The following is an 18,966-nucleotide window of genomic DNA, read 5'->3' on the forward strand; positions in this document are numbered from 1 at the left end:
TTCAGAATGGTGTTTGACACACGGCAAAAAACTAGATGTCCTTAAAGTGGACTTTAAATGATGCTCTTTCCTATGTATGTAACACTTTTTTCCATCTTTAACACTTTTGGGGTTAAGATTTCATCATGATTAAGATGACAAAGTAACAGTGTCGAACACAGTAAAAGTGTCGGACTGATTATGACGTAATAAAGAATTAGCCAATGAGAGGGCGCTATAATTTTTACCATTGGTCAATAATGGCCTCTCATTGGCTAATTTTTTTTACATCATAATCAGTCCGACACTTTTACCGGTTCATTGTCAAATCTCACATATACAAAGTCGCTTAGGACATGCTTATCTGAAAATATGGCTGCTTGCAGTTGGAGATGTATCGGTTTCGAGTGGTGGCGACAGCAGCTTTGTCTGACGCGTGCCGTTCATCACATTAAGGGTAATGATTTGGATAGAACACAGGCGCAATTCATTACATGCACATTTAGTATTTAGTTGCCCTCCCCCCCCCTCCCCCCTCTGAGACAAAATTGTGTAAACGCCATTGCACTCTGGTAAGGTGAAATGATAAAAATTTCATCTACTGCTATTTTTTCAAACGCATAACCAAATAATTATCAATTTTCCACATCTGATTTATAATGTTTTGACATTAATAAAAACAAAATAACAAACAATTCTTTATTTCAAATATTAATATGGACAGACTAGTATCTTAAGATTATACAGATTTTTTATAAATAAGCATAGGTACAGTAATATTTAAAGAACATGTCCTAACTTATTATGTGATATTATTTTAACCCATTTGTGACGAGATCCCAAAGTTCAAAGTTTTGATTCAACGGGGTTCAACAAAATAGATTTTTTCAATAATTACTGAATAGAATTAAAAAAGTAAGGTGTCAAATTAAAGATCTTAATATTTTTAAGGGCAATTTTCTTCTTTTTTTTTGTTGCGTTTTAGTACCTTAAAACCAATCCTATTTAAAAACAAACAAACTTAAATTACTTTAAAATTAAGAGGTCGATTGCATATCTAAATTCTACGGATCATTTTACATCTACTACTTACTAAAAGACTAACTATTTTTTTTTAAATCCCAAAAGTTAGGAAACATTCTTTGAAATTTTTTAAAAGCTAATTAAACCTTTTTAATAAAATCTAATAAAAACATGTAGACACTTGGAGGTTCTAGAATTTTAATATTTAAATAAACCAGGATCTTTGTCTTCTACATGAAAACAATTTCAGTATTTTTAATATTTAATGAGATTCAAAATATTTTATAAATCTTATTTTGCAACTAAAATAAACACTTTAACAAGTATTTAACAAAATTCATTAAAATTTTATATTTCATAAAAGTCAAGTATTTGGAATACAGAGTTACAGAACGCGATAAATAAATCCGAGGGAAAAATTTGTGAAGCTATATATCAAAAAGCGGTCAATTAAAATGGTTATCCATGTATTATAAAGCTCTGCAAAAGAGATTTAATTTGATGCGATGAATCAAAAGCGAAAATAAGGTACTAAAACCTTCATTTATAATTATAATGTTAAGATTTCGATTTTCAAGGACTTTACAAATATCCAAAATCGCTTAAAGTACGAATAAGCAAGATTTTATTTTTTGTTGTTGTAAAACTAGACTTTAAGTAGGCTTTTTTAAAGAAAATCGTTGCTTAAGGAATATTTTTTTAGGTCTTTTTAGCTCTTATGCTTTTGATTGCATCTTAAAATAAAAACTTATTACTACAGCTTTAATATGCATGGTCAAATATTTAATTTTCTGAAGATTTTTGATTCATAACTTTGCATTTTTAATCCAGATTTTCTATGCATATCCTGTATTTATTACAACCTTTTTAAATCGCAGTAATAATTATGCAACCTTTAAATATTTAGTCTAGTCCTTTAGATAATGAAAGCATACTTTTTGTTTTTACAGTTTACGACTTTCTTTAAATAATTTAAGACAGGGTTCAGTGGGACAATAGTATAATTATAGTATAATAGTATAAGAGGCTTAATTCTAAAAAGAATTTATATAAATTAAAATTTTTTAACTGTTTGAGAAAATAGCGATTTTTTTCAACGTTTTGCTAAGATCATAAAACAGAAATACAAATCTTTTAAAGAGGGAAAATAATTTTAAATTATTATCAGATTGGTTAGAATTATACCCTTTTTTATGCGTTTTGTCCAGTGGTGTGCACAGGATTTAACAAAGAAGGTGCGCGAAGCGTATAAGAAAACTTTAACACATCTCTTGGCTAAAATTGAAGGGGTGTAAGACTGACAACAATTAGGGTCTCCCCTACATAATCGACATACTAAAAGAAAAACATAATAATTTGATTGGCATCCATCCCACTTTTTTTGCCATGGGGTGGATACACCACCTTACATCCCCATTCTGCACGCCTCTGGTTTGTTCCTGGTTGGTCCCACTCAGCCTTGTATGGTTTGGATATAGTTCAAGAAAGACGTAAACATCAGAACATTTTTATACATACAACATTGAAAATTATGAGAATAATTGGACCTAGGGCACCTGAGTAAAAAACTTTTTCTGCTGCAACTTTTCCTCCAGTCAAAATAAGCTAGCAAAAGTACAGTTTTTCCTCAGATGCCATGATCCTGTATCAGTGTGGGCGAGCAAGTGCAAAGGAAGGAGAGAACATCACGAGTGATAATAAAAATAGTTTGAAAGCCATACATATACAGATTTGTAGCGGATAGGCAGACATACAAAAAATTGCTCAAATTATCAACAAAACATTTTTCATATTTTAAGACGACTTGTTAAATATCTATGGCTAAAATATAATCAAAATAATAAAAAAGTTGTCATTTGATGTTACTCAAAATTGAAAAAATACAGTTTGAACAACCTTTTTTTTGTATATCAACCTGCTTTTATTTAAAACAATTATAGAAAAAGCTTATATATTAAAAATTTATTTTCACCAAATAAAAACAATCTTAAGTATTTTTTTTATAACTTTATTTGGTTTAAATAAATATTTGATGCAAGCATTTGAACTATAAAATTGGGAGGTAACAGCAAATATTTACAACATTTTACAATATTAGGTCCCATATATATTTTAAATATATAAAAAAAATTACATAACTATGTTTGAACATTTTTATTTGGCTTTTAGTGAACAAAGTTTTGAAGATTTTTTTTCACACAGCTTTTAAATAACTCTTTTCAACCTTTTCATACAACCTATAGTTTTTTCATTGAATCAAAATTTTTAATTTCATTAAATAATTGTATATTATCATTAAGTACAAATTCTTCATTCTTAAAACACGTCAATTGCTCTGAATAAAAAATCAAATAATTATTTCATATTTTTGAAAATTAAATCTTCTTGGAAAAAAATAAATATAATTATGAGCTAAAATCGGAGCTATTAAAGTTTAATTTAATTCTATTGACATAAAATAAAATCTGTTTTACAGAAACTAATAATGTTGGGCATAATACAAAGGCGACATTCAAGTAGGGATTCATAATAACAAGCACGATATTCCGTTCATTATTAGCAATGCTTTAAGTAATCATTTTTTTAAGCTACCACTTTATTGAATATTAAACCTTTATCTTATAATGCCAGGGATTACTATAAATAAGACAATGAATTTAAATAAGCAATGAAGATAACAAAATTTTTTGATCTTTAAATAAAAGTAATTGGTGGAATACTTTGGACACTTTTAGTTTTATTAAATCACCTTAATTTTTACGCCAACGAATAAGAGTACGTTATTATAGAACTTTGGACACCAGTACAATTTTCAGTCCAATATCCTTTCCCTCACTCTTACCTTCTCCTGTGAACAAAGTTAGTTGCTTTGCCACTAAAAATACTGAAAGCTTAGAAACATTTACAAATTATGCTAAAAAACATACATAAACTATTAAAAAACACATAATAATATACATTGAAAGAACATTTTCCATTGCTTAAAGATTAATTAATATTTTTAAAAAAATTAAACAGCTAGGTAGAATTTTAAATTTATAGATGTAAATAATAAAAAAAGACAATTTTCAGAAATAGACAAAAAAGTAAAATTATGTACTTAAATTAAAACAATAACACAACATAATTTAAGTTTATATGTCCTGTTAAGTAATTGTTCTTAAAAAAATGTAACAATTGCTCGGCAACCGTACTCAGCCATTACAGCTAAAGGCTTGAATGCCGAGCCCTGCTTTAAAACAAACCATAAAATATCAACATAAACAAATTTTAAATATTTTGTATTATATTTTTATGTTATCGTTACTGTCTACTTTCTAAATATGTTCTCTAAGTTCTAAGTTTAGAAAGCCTTTTTTCCATTTTCAGATTGTGTTGTGTTTTCTTAAGAGATCTAATTCGTTTTTTTTTCTCATTCTGGTAACATTTTGTTTAAAAATGTATTTTTCTTCTTTTTTTCTGTTTTAATAATTTTCTTTAATGCCATTATTAACAAAAAATTTATTTTTTTATTTAGATACATTTCACTCTAGTCTTTCAATCTATAATTGAATTTTAAAATTTAGCAGTATTTTACTTTTTTGTAGTATGTGGCTCTTGTAGATCGTTGTTTTCTTTAATTTTAGTTTGAATTTAACTCTTCCCTTATAATTTTATTTTAAAGATATTGCAGTAATGGCCACCTACCCTTCATGTTAAACTAGCATTAAAAAATATATTCCTTTTTTTATTTGAGATCCTCTGTAATTGTTTACTTTTTGATTTAATAATCAGATTCACATTCAACAGGGTTGAAATTACCAAGCACATTGGTCCTAAAAAAGTTATTTAAAGAACATATTCAGTTATATTTAGTAAATCTATAAATTATTATGTTGCACCAGATTTTCATGTACTATGATAAAGTAATACTCGCAGCTGGCTAAAATAACGATGCCTCTCATCTATCCCTTTAACTCATACCCTCCCCTACTACTGGATAAACGAACTGACCAATATGAGGTCCATATAAGCAAGCTAAATTGACGACAAATTTTACCCTATCAATATATCCACGTATATACATATTCATTAGAAAATCTATTATTCAGAGCTGGATCTTTAAATCGTTTAGTGGTGCGCTAAATCGGGGCGATCCAGTTCACCCCGGTTTGGCGCGGCAATGGCACTCAACCGACGCGCTGGTTCGCCCATTCCATTTTGATTTAAAGATTGAAATCTAATAATATCTAGGTGCGCCGAACTGGATCGCCCCGATTTAGCGCACCACTAAACGATTTAAAGATCCAGCTCAGTTAAAAGTTTGCATTTAATTAAAATTTTTTATAGATGATATCCCATAAGCATATAGAGTAGCTTTGCTGCAAGAAAAAAAAGATACTTACTCATACAGGGAGGCAAAGAGCATGACAATGAAATACCAGACCAGTAAGATTATTCCATATTTTCTAAAGTAAATCATATCTTAAAACTTGTAAATTAAATTTAGAAATCATTAACTTTCTTGGATTAGATAATAAGATTTCCAGTACGGCTTCGAAACCGACTATTGTACGCTGGATTAGGACCGGTTCTCAGCCATACTGGAAAATCATATATATCGTCGTATTTTCCACGAATATTAAAATAAATAAAATAAGAGTGGAAGTATATTGAGGCTGTTAATAATTTTTTCAACCCTATAAAATATGTAAATAAGTGTCGTAGTAATAATTATTATCTAACAACATTTAACTCAAAAACAAATGAATGGTATAAAATTTTTCTTTTGTATCAATTTGAAGCTATTTTTGCAACCATGAAAAATAAAGTAAGACATGTTCAGTTCAGTAAAAAGAATGACAGACAGACTGACGGACAAGACCTGATTATATGTAGAGTAGCTATTAAAACATTTTTGAATGTAATGCAAACTTATGAAAAGGATTTATGTATACAATAGTATAATTTTTTATCTTTTCAAGTATAAGGAAAATTAGACAAAAATAAAATCTTGTAAAATTTTAGGAAGCTAACAAAATTAAAATTTAGAATTTTATACTTTACCCAAACACAGAAAATTTTTATAAGAGCTTAAATTACTCTTTTACACTATGATAATAACTAAATAATAGAGTAAGAATATAAGTTATCTCTGGAAAATAATAAGAAAATGAAGAAAATAAAAGGATTTTACGTAATCCTAATTCTAAAATATAATTATTATTCGTGTAGACTCAATTTAGACAAGTTAAAACAAGGATTTTAACACACAAAAAAGCAAAAAACTTATATTTCCTAACTTTAGAAATACTTAGATTTTAGTTTTAAGCCTAATCATCATAGGCAACAACATAACAAAACGCAAGTAATTAGAATAAAAGATGCTCTAAGATTACTCCTTATGCCGAGTCTTAATTTGATAAGACGATTCTAATAATTTTGATCACAGACAATTAATTAAAACCTAAAACTTAAAAAATTAGCTTAAATAAGATTTATCAATGTTAAAAAACGTGTCAAATTAAAATTTTTTTTAATGATTGGACTCAGATTCTAATAATCGCCCTACCAAAGTTTGAAAGAATTTAGGTCTGGCCAAACTTTTTATTAGAAGAGTTTCACTAATCCTCTTTCTTATTAATAACAAGATCAATTTTTACAAAGGTTTATAAAAAATAGTTCTTAGAATGAAAATAGGATGGAGAAAATACGGAGGAGCAACAAAGATCCTCTTATTACGGCTTGGATAAATAATATATTAAAACACCTATAATACTTTAAATTTAGTTCTATCTATCTATTTTACAACATATAGTACATGCTTTGTCTATTGCTACATGTTTTAATATTAAATATTTTATCAAAATAAATCTACAAGTTAAGAATCAAAATTCAAACTAAAAATATGTGCTCGATAGACACTTTGAGTATAGACACCAATCTCCTTTTATCCTATAACTATCATGTTTCATTAATATTTATTAATTCTTTTGATTTGTAGATTTGCTTCAGTTATAAAAAATTTATTTTATTTTGTTCTATACTTTAAAAGTGAAAATATACACCTACATAAAAAAGGATCATGCTCTTAAAAGTCCTTGAAATTAATATCGAATTTTATTCGACTACAGGTATTTTATTGTATTATTTATGCTCTAATATCTCAGTTTAAAAATATTTCAAAGTTTTTTTTCCCAGCTTATTTTATATTTCTGACAATATTGATGTTTAATCCTTGTAAATTTAATTTTTTGGTTGAGCTAAATCTGAAAATCATAAAAATATCAAAGCATGACTTGCATCATTTAAACTTTTTCTTTAACAAATACAGATAGAGGGATGCTTTTGAGAGCATGTTACTTTTACTATTTCTAAAGATTCAACAATGGATATAGAATAAAGTGGATATTGTGACAGAATATTTGTCGTCAATTTGATTTCTAATATAGTCCTTAGATATTTGTCAATACGTTCCACCATGGTCAGAGGAGGGGATCGTTGTATTAGCCAGCTGGACGACAATTTGATCAGGGTATGCGAGAATCTGTGTCAATATCCACATATTCATATATCCATTGGTACAACATTTACCTATCCAGCTTCCAGTGGTTAACATGCGAAGCTACAATGAGAAAAACGACAGTGCTGAGCAGGGTGATGGTGGAATACAGGATACCTTTGTGGGTCACCTAGGTGCAGTGCAGCGTGCTTTTAAAGAGGTATGGGTTTTTGGGGTATAGTCCATTTCATGACAACGCCTCTTAAGGGGCAAGGATCGTTTCGTCGTATTTTCTCAGGTTTTGATTGGTTATTTTAGGCTAAGTTAGGTTATGTGATTACCCCGCAGGGTTAAGCAATTGGCTCCGCAGGGTTAGAGCACCCTACAGGGGGTAGAAATAGGAGAAAAGCTATTTTGAAAATACAACGAAACACCCCTTAAGAAGCGTTGTCACAAAAGGGACTATACCCGGTTATTGTTTACATACACGGTTACATAAAATTATCCTGACATTCATCTTGAAAAGAGATACCTGGTCAAAAATGACATTAATAAAAATGGTGATTTACCCAAGAGTGCCTTGTCAAGCACTGAAACAACCACCCAATGCAATGATACAAATTGCAAATAAGGGGGGAGGGCAGTTTTTCATTTGTTTGTTAATTACTTTAGGTCAGTTAAGGGTAGGGTTAGTGCAAGTCTGTAGGCATAGGGTAAAAACTTATTTTCAATTCATAAAAAAATCAGTGGGGTTGGTTATTAGTTATCCACAGGATGAAAGCACCATGAAACCTCCCAAGAAAACTCAGCTTTGAATGTGCAGGCTAAATAAAGTTTTAGTAGCATAAAATATACATTGGAGCATACTATTTTTAGGCAAATCTTATGCATTAAAATGTGAAATGTGAACAATAAGAGGATCACCATTTTTAAAAAATACATAAGCCCTAGTAGTTTTTACCCCTTTTCGGTCAGATTAGAAATCCACAGTCACTAGATTTCAGATTTAAATCTGTCTCAATATGACTCTTTGTTACCAAACTTCAGATATGACAAAATTTGACTATAATTCAGATTTCAATCTGAAATTTAGTGACATTATGTCAGGTTATTTTCTCATTTTTGGCAAACAAACAAATATGACACAATATCACCAAAAGTCATATATGACATGTAGTGACATAGAGTCAGAGTTGGAGAAATTACCTAATCTGACACATTGTTACCAGAAGTCATATATGACATTTAGTGATATTCAGTCAGAGTTGAGGAAATTACCTAATCTGACACATTATCAACAAAAGTCATATATGACATTTAGTGACAAAGAGTCAGAGTTAAGAAAATTACCTAATCTGACACATTCTTGCCAAAAGTCATACATGACATTTAGTGACATAGAGTCAGAGTTGAGTAAATTACCTAATCTGACACATTATTACCAAAAGTCATATATGACATTTAGTGACATAGAGTCAGAGTTGAGAAAATTACCTAATCTGACACATTATTACCATAAGTCATATATGACATTTAGTGACATAGAGTCAGTGTTGGGGAAATTACCTAATCTGACAAAATATCACCAAAAGTCATATATGACATTTAGTGACATAGAATCAGAGTTGGGGAAATTACCTAATCTGACACATTATTACCAAAAGTCATATATGACATTTAGTGACATAGAGTCAGAGTTGAGACAATTACCTAATCTGACACATTATTACCAAAAGTCATATATGACATCTAGTGACATAGAGTCAGAGTTGAGAAAATTACCTAATCTGACACATTATTACCAAAAGCCATATATGACATCTAGTGACATAGAGTCAGAGTTGAGAAAATTACCTAATCTGACACATTATTACCAAAAGTCATATATGAGATTTAGTGACATAGAGTCAGAGTTGAGACAATTACCTAATCTGACACATTATTACCAAAAATCATATATGACATTTAGTGACATAGAGTCAGAGTTGGGGAAATTACCTAATCTGACACAATATCACCAAAAGTCATATATGACATTTAGTGACATAGAGTCAGAGTTGAGAAAATTACCTAATCTGACACATTGTTGCCAAAAGTCATATATGACATTAAGTGACATAGAGTCATAGTTGAGAAAATTACCTAATCTGACACAATATCACCAAAAGTCATATATGACATTTAGTGACATAGAGTCAGAGTTGAGGAAATTACCTAATCTGACACATTAATGCCAAAAGTTATATATGACATTTAGTGACATAGAGTCAGAGTTGAGGAAATTACCTAATCTGACACATTATTACCAAAAGTCATATATGACATTTAGTGACATAGAGTCAGAGTTGGGGAAATTACCTAATCTGACAAAATATCACCAAAGGTCATATATGACATTTAGTGACATAGAATCAGAGTTGGGGAAATTACCTAATCTGACACATTATTACCAAAAGTCATATATGACATTTAGTGACATAGAGTCAGAGTTGAGAAAATTACCTAATCTAACACATTATTACCAAAAGTCATATATGACATCTAGTGACATAGAGTCAGATTTGAGAAAATTACCTAATCTGACACATTATTACCAAAAATCATATATGACATTTAGTGACATAGAGTCAGAGTTGGGGAAATTACCTAATCTGACACAATATCACCAAAAGTCATATATGACATTTAGTGACATAGAGTCAGAGTTGAGAAAATTAACTAATCTGACACATTGTTGCCAAAAGTCATATATGACATTTAGTGACATAGAGTCAGAGTTGGTGAAATTACCTAATCTGACAAAATATCACCAAAAGTCATATATGATATTTAGTGATATAGAATCAGAGTTGGGGAAATTACCTAATCTGACACATTATTACCAAAAGTCATATATGACATTTAGTGACATAGAGTCAGAGTTGGGGAAATTACCTAATCTGACACAATATCACCAAAAGTCATATATGACATTTAGTGACATAGAGTCAGAGTTGAGGAAATTACCTAATCTGACACATTAATGCCAAAAGTTATATATGACATTTAGTGACATAGAGTCAGAGTTGAGTAAATTACCTAATCTGACACATTATTACCAAAAGTCATATATGACATTTAGTGACATAGAGTCAGAGTTGAGAAAATTACCTAATCTGACACATTATTACCATAAGTCATATATGACATTTAGTGACATAGAGTCAGAGTTGAGGAAATTACCTAATCTGACACATTAATGCCAAAAGTCATATATGACATTTAGTGACATAGAGTCAGAGTTGAGACAATTACCTAATCTGACAAAATATCACCATAAGTCATATATGACATTTAGTGATATAGAGTCAGAGTTGAGAAAATTACCTAATCTGACACATTATTACCAAAAGTCATATATGACATTTAGTGACATAGAGTCAGAGTTGGGGAAATTACCTAATCTGACACATTAATGCCAAAAGTCATAAATGACATTTAGTGACATAGAGTAAGAGTTGGGGAAATTACCTTATCAGACACATTGTTGCCAAAAGTCATATATGACATTTAGTGACATAGAGTCAGAGTTGGGGAAATTAACTCATCTGACACAGTATCACAAAAGTTATATGTGACATTCAGTGAGATAAAGTCAGAGTTAAGAAAATTACCTAATCTGACACAATATCACCAAAAGTTATATATGACATTTAGTGACATAGAGTCAGAGTTAACCCTTACAGATCGGGGGGAGGGGAGGGGGTCATATTGACCCCCCCCCCCCTCTAGTTTTTTTAATGTCATTTTTTTTGTAGGTAAGATATAGAGCTTTGGCTTCATGACTTTTTAAGTTCAGTAACTATACGCCGGCAAGAGTTGATTTTATAAGGATATCTGGTCTGTGTCGGTCGGTCGTGGCATCAGGTCAAAGTCGGTTAGGTGGCACCAAATTTAGAAAAAATTCTAAATAAATCTTAATTTCTTCACTTTGACTTTTGTGTATAAGATAGAGACCTAAATTTTTTTTTGGTGAATACTGGGATATCAATGAACATCTAAGAATAATAGTGTTATGACTGTTTGACTGTTGGACCGCTTCCTGACCGATTTTATGACCGATTTTTTGTCTGGCTTTTACTATAGACTTATATCTTTTATTTCGTGGCTTCTATTTCAGCTAGGGACCTAATAAATTTTGTGGTACATCCTTGAGCAATAATAAATTTCCGTGAGTAGTAAGGTCATAATGTTTGACCACTTCTTGACCGTTTTTCTATTTCCTACCTGTAATTTTGCTGTTTTTAAGCTACCAGCCGCCAAATTTCAAAACAGCTCTAGACCAACCAAATAAGGTATGGAGAAAAATGTGAAAAATACAAAAATAGACTAAAACCTGCTTAAAGGCAGTCTGGCTGTCCTAGTTGTTTTCTTTAAATGACAGGAAAATTAATTTTACCCCAAACTAAACAGACAGACAGACAGTCAGACAGACAGACGGACAGACAGACGGACAGACGGACAGACAGACGGACAGACAGACGGACAGACAGACGGACAGACAGACGGACAGACAGACGGACAGACAGACGGACAGACAGACGGACAGACAGACGGACAGACAGACGGACAGACAGACGGACAGACAGACGGACAGACAGACGGACAGACAGACGGACAGACAGACGGACAGACAGACGGACAGACAGACGGACAGACAGACGGACAGACGGACAGACAGACGGACAATCGGACAGACGGACAGACGGACAGACGGACAGACGGACAGACAGACGGACAATCGGACAGACGGACAGACAGACAGACGGACAGACAGACGGACAGAAAGACGGACAGACAGACGGACAGACAGACGGACAGACAGACAGACGGACAAACAGACGGACAGACAGACGAACAGACAGACGGACAGACGGACAGACAGACAGACGGACAGACAGACGGACTGACAGACGGACAAACAGACGGACAGACGGACAGACAGACGGACAGACAGACAGACAGACAGACGGACAGACAGACGGACAGACAGACGGACAGACAGACGGACAGACAGACAGACGGACATTTCAAATTTGGAAAATCAGACCATATACACCAGAGATACAACAACAAGGCAGGCTGACCGTCATTTTTTGTTTTTTAAATGACGGGAAATTTAATTTTGATATCTATAATTGAAAAAATTTTGAAAATCGGACCATAAACACCAAAGATATGGAGGAAAATGTGAAAAATATAAAAATAGCCTAAAACCTGCTAAAAAGCAGTTTGACTGCCTTTGATGATTTTTAGTTAATTTTGCTCCTTAATGATGGGAATGTTGTCAAAAAGTTTCAGCATTTTATCTTTTATAGGAGCTGAGTAAATCTCATTTCCCCCATAGCGTTACGGACGGACTGATGGACAAAGTGAATTATGGAGTACTAAAAAGTTTATACTAAAAAGATTTTAGAAAAAAAAATTGGGGGTATTTTTTTTCTCCCAAGAAGATAGCCTATAACCACCACAGGACCAGTAGGTATATTACCTGAATAGTAGAATCCAATCGGTTCAGTGGTTACCAAGATCTTACGGGACGGACAGACATCATTCTACTTTGTATTATTAACTAGCGGCTTCGCCCCACACTCTAGGGGCTTTGCCCCAAGAGGCAATTAAAAAAAAATTAGTACTTCCCCATAAGAAAAAAGAAAATACCTCCGCAAGAAAAAAAAAATTGGGCGGGGGATTTTTTATTTTTGGGAAGGTTGTGGGTGTCCCTTCCCCAAGAAAATAGCCTAAAACCAGTACAGGACCAGTAGGTATGATCCCTGAAGAGTAGAATCCGATTGGTTCAGTGGTTACCGAGATCTTAATGGACGGACGGACGGACAGACAGACAGACAGACATCGTTCTACTTTGTATTATAGATATATAATTTGTGTTTGTGTGTATGTATGTATGTATGTATGCGTGTGTGTGTGTGTGTGTGTGCGTACTGGCGCGGGTCAACTATACCTTTCAGTAGTAAAATACAAGTGAGAGAGTGAAGATACAGCGCGAGTTTTGATTCAGATTCAGTGTTAAGTTATAATAAGTTAATTAATATATAGAAATAATAGAATAAGAAATTCCTAGAAGTTAAAATCAAAATTCTTATTTTAAATAGTGCTTTTAAACAGTTAGATTCAAATACTGAAATTAAAAGTTTTGAATTTTGATTGTTATTTAGCAAAATTTAAACATGACACATTTTCGTAATCAAAAAGAAATAATATCTAAAACAGAAATCGCCAACATGGTCTTTAAAAAAAACTGAGAGGTAAGAACAATATAGTAAATGATATATTTAATTTGTTAAATATATTTATCTTTGTTTTAAGTTTATCACAATAATCTAAAACGTTTTGTGGGTTGGTAAGGATAAGGGTGGAGGTACAATAGTTAGCTTGGGTCATTAACACAGCACAAAGAAAGGGAAGGCGGAATAAAAGTAGGCAATTTACTTATGGGGTAATTTTGTTTTCATTATTGGGTTTGTAGATCAAGTTATTGTTCATTGTATAATTGTCTTATCCCTTAAGGCTATAAGATCTAGAAAGCTACATAACCGATTTTAGTTCTTTATTGGTCCTGTTATAGTTTCATGCTTTAATCTTCCGTTCCCTAGCCCCTAAATGTTTGGGTCGCAGCCGCTGGTATATTGTTAAAGTTGTGTAGAACTCTACAATTCTCTCTATAATCCTCATTGTCCATCAGTCCGTCCGTAACTATATGGAGGGAGCGATGCAATATTGTAAACTAACAGGTATAGTTCCATTCGTGGCAACGCCTCTTAAGGGGCGTTTCGTCGTATTTTCACAATACCTTTCCTCTATTTCTAAGCCGTTGGGAGGAGCTCTAACCCTACGGGGCGAATTGCCTAACCCTGTGGGGCAATCTCCTAACCCTACTTAAACTAACCTAACCAAAAATAACCTATAAAAAACTAATCTGAAAATACGCCCCTTTAGAGACGTTGCCACAAAAGGGACTATACCATTGCCCAATATTTGGTACTAAAATTTATATAATATTTTCTTCTTTTTTATCAGCCGTTCATCCTCTCTATGATAATGATTTTTGTGCTTTGTTTCTTATGGATGTTATCTTTCTGGTTATTAATGTTGTGGGTATTTGCTCCCCCCCCCCTTCCCATTTTATCCATTTTTAGGACTTGATTATAGAGATGCTTCGCTGATAATATTTTACCTTATTTTAATAGGACTCAGTACTCCATAAATCATTTGGATGATTATATTACATAATTTTTTTTTTAAAGTTAAAAATCAACATTTAAAATGGACGTACGGATTTGGTTTATAGAGTTGCTACGCTTTCTATATTTAATCTAACTAATCCAGGAATCATCATGCAAAGTTTGAAATCTATAGGACAGTTCTAACATGTCTAGATTAACGCAAAAAAGCTATCTGTTATTGACGGACGTACAGACCAACCCTAATTATTGAAAATCTTCGCTTTTAAAAACGTATTGATTACTCAAAATTTTCTGTACAAATAACGCTTCTTAGATTGTACCTTTTTGTTAGGATTCATCATGAAAAGTTTGAAATCCATAGGAAATTATATTATGTCTAAACTAATGAAAAGAGCTATCCGTTTTCAGCGAACATACGGTAGACCGACCCGAATTATAGAAAATCTTCGCCTTTAACAATTGTTGCTAATGCAAAGCTACGCTACTATTCAGAGATCAAATGAGATAAGACAATGGCCGATAAATTGATGTACATCTTCATTAATGATACACAAAATTACACCTTCTGTAGATAACAATTATTGGTTGAAACGTTTCGACACTCAACTTCCTTAACCAACCAATCAGAATTCAATAAGAAGTCCCCAAAGTTGTAAAGTCAACGAATAAGAAAACGGTATTATAAGACTTTGGGTAATGAAGTAATAATAGTCCAATGTCCCCTCCCTCCCTGGCTACTATACCGATTAATTCCAGTGTTGGTTATAGTTAATGTTTGGCATAATTTCTTGACAGTTTTTGATATGATGACTATTTTTGAGTCAACCCAGGGAGGGGGAGGAGCTTCTGGTCCGTAAATGGTGCTGGTATCCAAAGTTTTATAACCACGTTATCTTATTTTTTGACTCAAAAAATTATAATTTTGATTGGTTGGTTACTTTTCAACAATAGGAGTAATTTTATTTATTTATCATCATTGGAGTTGTATATTGTATATAAAGGGGGGGGGGGGGCGAAAGTGACACTTTTTAAAACCAAAACTAAAAGTCAAAGGAACTCAACTAAAAAAAAGAGTTACAGGTCTAAGATTTTGCATGTTAGTTGCTTTATAGGGGTTCAATATGGAACTGTGAAGAAACGGCGGCGCAACCGCCGAAAACCGCCGAGAAAAGGCAAAAAAAAATTCGGCAGGAAACGGCGGTTTTCGGCGGTTGCGCCGCCGTTTCTTTACAGTTCCATATTGTACCCCTATAAAGCAACTGCCATGCAAAATCTCAGACCTGTAACTCTTTTTTTAGTTGAGTTCCTTTGTTGACTTTTAGTTTTGGTTTCAAAAAGTGTCTGTTTCGCCCCCCCCCCCTTTATCATCCATTGTCTTATTCCTTTACCTCCCTAGAAAAAACATAAAGTTATAGTGTGGTAGTTTTTAAAAGCGAAGCTTTTCTATAATTAGGGTCGGTCCGTCCGTCCGTCCGTCCGTCCGTAACGCTTTTTTCGTTAATTTAGGCATGTTAGAATTGTCCTATCGATTTCAAATTTTGCATGGTGATTCCTTTAGCAGTTAGGTACGATTTAGAAAGCGTAGCAACTCTATAATCATTACCAAAATGTCCGTACGTCCATTTTAAACATGATGATTTTTTTTACTTTTTTAACATCAAATTTTTATGTGATCTAATTATCCGATTGGTCTGATTTTTGGTATATTGATTCCTGGGACAACAAAGTATAATGTAATAAACGAAGCAATTCTATAATCAAGTCCTAAAAATGTATGTATGTCCATAAACATTATCCTGTATCAAGCAGTTTTTTAACAAATTTACTCACAATTTTGCTTTGACTCTTATACATTTATATTAGGATTATTCAGTTCTGAAACTATACAAGTGTTAACGTCCGTTTGTCCTACCGTTTTAGTGCTTCGCTTTTATGGATGTTGTCATCCTTGTTTTTAGGAAAGTAATTACCATATTCCTTGAGAAATATGTTGTTGATATTTTGTCAGCTATGAATACCTTTTGTAAGCCATATAATCGTGGACATAAATCATTTTAATTATTTTACAGAGACAATTTTAACAGGGATATATGAGTGGAATAGCTATACGATGCCATACATGATTTCTGAGTATAGCTAAGAACTGATTCTAATCCAGCGGATTTTTTTTGGTTTCGGAGCCATACTGGAAGATGTTTTTCACTTCTTTTTAGTATCGAAGCTATCATTTTATCTTTCAGTCAGTCCGTCCGTAACGCCATGGAGGAAATGCAATTTTATCAACTGCTAGGCAGCGTAAATTTTTGGTGCAGTATGCTTCACGCTGATGCAGCAAACCAAGTATTTTCTAGTATATAATTTACTTGGTCTGTTAGTTTGTCCGCCATGCATTAAAATACATGTTGTATTAACAAGGGTTAAGTGATTTTTTATAATTTATTTCCTATTCTTCTTTTTACATCAACTAAACATCCTTTCAAAAATAATAAAGCCTCGTGCTTCACTACTTATGAATGTTGTCATCCTTGTTATTATTAATGTTCAGCTCCGCTTTAAGCCTAGTAGTATTTTTTAAAATCAGGATTTTACCCCCCCCCCCCCCCGTCCACTTAAAAAGCTTGCACGCCCTTACTTAAACCTCTTAGAGAACAGTTTTTGGTTTGATAGAGTAGCTTCACTTTGACCAAGAATGACAATATTCATAAAAAAAATTTCAGACAAACAATTATTAAGTGACAACGCAATTCGTGCTCAACATTTTTTGTACAACAATTCTTAGATCGTACCTTACTGTTATAAGAACACCATGAAAAGTTTAAATCAATAGGACAATTATATCACGTCTAAACTAACCTAAAGAGCTATCCGTTCAGACGGACATACGGACGCACGGACAAGAATGATAGAAAAGCTTTACTTTGAAAATTTTTGCTAGTGCAAAGATACTTTACTTTTTAGTAAGGGAGGTGACATTGTGCTAGTCTCCAAAGTCTAACAAAAACGTTTTCTTATTCCTTAACTTAACACCTTTGGGGGACTTTTATTGATTTTGATTGTAATCTAATTGTAATTCTAATCTACAGAAAGGGTAATTTTGTGTATTATCATTGGTGATATATGAACATCAATTTATCTGCCATAGTCTTATCCCTTCAAATCCCTGGCTACTAATACTGTTAGCGATATGGGGTACTATGTCCTTACGTAAATGATGGATTTAATCGAGAATTTAGGCATGTTAGAAATGTTTTATCGATTTCAAACTTTACATAATTATTTTGTAAGAGTTAGGAACAGTTAAGAAACCAATTTAGGAAGTCCGTACATCTATTTTAATGATGCTGATTATACTTAACATTTTTTACAAACATTTTTTTATGATGTGATTAATTATCTGCTTTGGATATTCGCTTTTATTTCATTTTTTTTTTTTTTTTGAATATTCTTGTATTAAACTTTAATAGCTTGGTCCCAAATTTTCAACAATTCATTATTCTACAGAATGGGTAATTTGTCAGGTTCTTGAGGGATAAGACAAATATAATTAATTAACAAAATTACCATTTGTAAAGACAAATTATTAGTTGAAACATTTGGATCAAAATTTAATAAAAGTATCGAAAGTTTTTAATCCAACGAATAAAAAATCATTCACCCCTCCCATTTAAAAAAGCTTGCACGCCCTTCAACAAGAATGACAAACATGCATCTTTATAAAGTAAAAACGCATTGAATACTACGCTTTTTAGATCATACCTTACTGTTAGGAATCATCATGAAAAGTTTAAAATCGATAGGACAATTATAACATGTCTTAATTATTGAAAAGTGCTATCTGTTCAGCGTACATAAGGGATTAGACAATGGCCAATAAATTGACATACCCAATGATGGACACATAATTACCCCTTCTGTAGATTACAATTATTGGTTGAAACGTTTGAACACTCAACTTTCTGAACCAACCAATCAAAATTCAATAAAAAGTCCCCAAAGTTTTCTACGAAGTTTGCAACGAATAAGAAAACATTATCATAAGACTTTGGGGACTAAAGTAATAAACATCCCAATGTCCCCTCCCTCCCCAACTACTATACTGTTTTTTTTTTCAGAGAAAGAGGGTTAATTGGCTGTTTATTACACTAATCCTCAAATTATTATAAAAATGTTTTCTTATTCGTTGGCTTTTCAACTTTGGGCTCTTTAGTTAATTTTGATTTGTTGTTTCATTAAACTGTT

The 18,966-nt window shown here is 32.2% G+C and overlaps 1 protein-coding gene across 5 annotated transcripts in view; it reads right to left on the bottom strand.

Moving 5' to 3' along the window:
* Nucleotides 1–4,720: 4,720 nt before the first annotated feature.
* Nucleotides 4,721–18,966, bottom strand: part of LOC145303776 (putative sodium/potassium/calcium exchanger CG1090) — an 85,567-nt gene continuing 71,321 nt past the window's right edge. For 2 of the 5 annotated variants that reach the window (XM_080145385.1, XM_080145387.1), the window contains exons 21-23: nucleotides 7,576–7,673; nucleotides 5,388–5,450; nucleotides 4,721–4,817 (exon numbers count right to left, since the gene is read on the bottom strand). In XM_080145385.1, the coding sequence (XP_080001511.1) occupies nucleotides 4,766–4,817; nucleotides 5,388–5,450; nucleotides 7,576–7,673 (213 nt within the window). In that variant the 3' untranslated portion in view covers nucleotides 4,721–4,765. Of the gene's footprint in view, nucleotides 4,818–5,387; nucleotides 5,451–7,575; nucleotides 7,674–18,966 lie in introns of those variants that run through there. The other 3 variants (XM_080145384.1, XM_080145386.1, XM_080145388.1) reach the window with 2 other exon arrangements.

This window comes from Acartia tonsa, chromosome 13 (genome assembly GCF_053477335.1).
Source record: "Acartia tonsa isolate MP-2025a chromosome 13, ASM5347733v1, whole genome shotgun sequence".
In the NCBI taxonomy this organism is placed as follows: Eukaryota; Metazoa; Arthropoda; class Copepoda; order Calanoida; family Acartiidae; genus Acartia; species Acartia tonsa.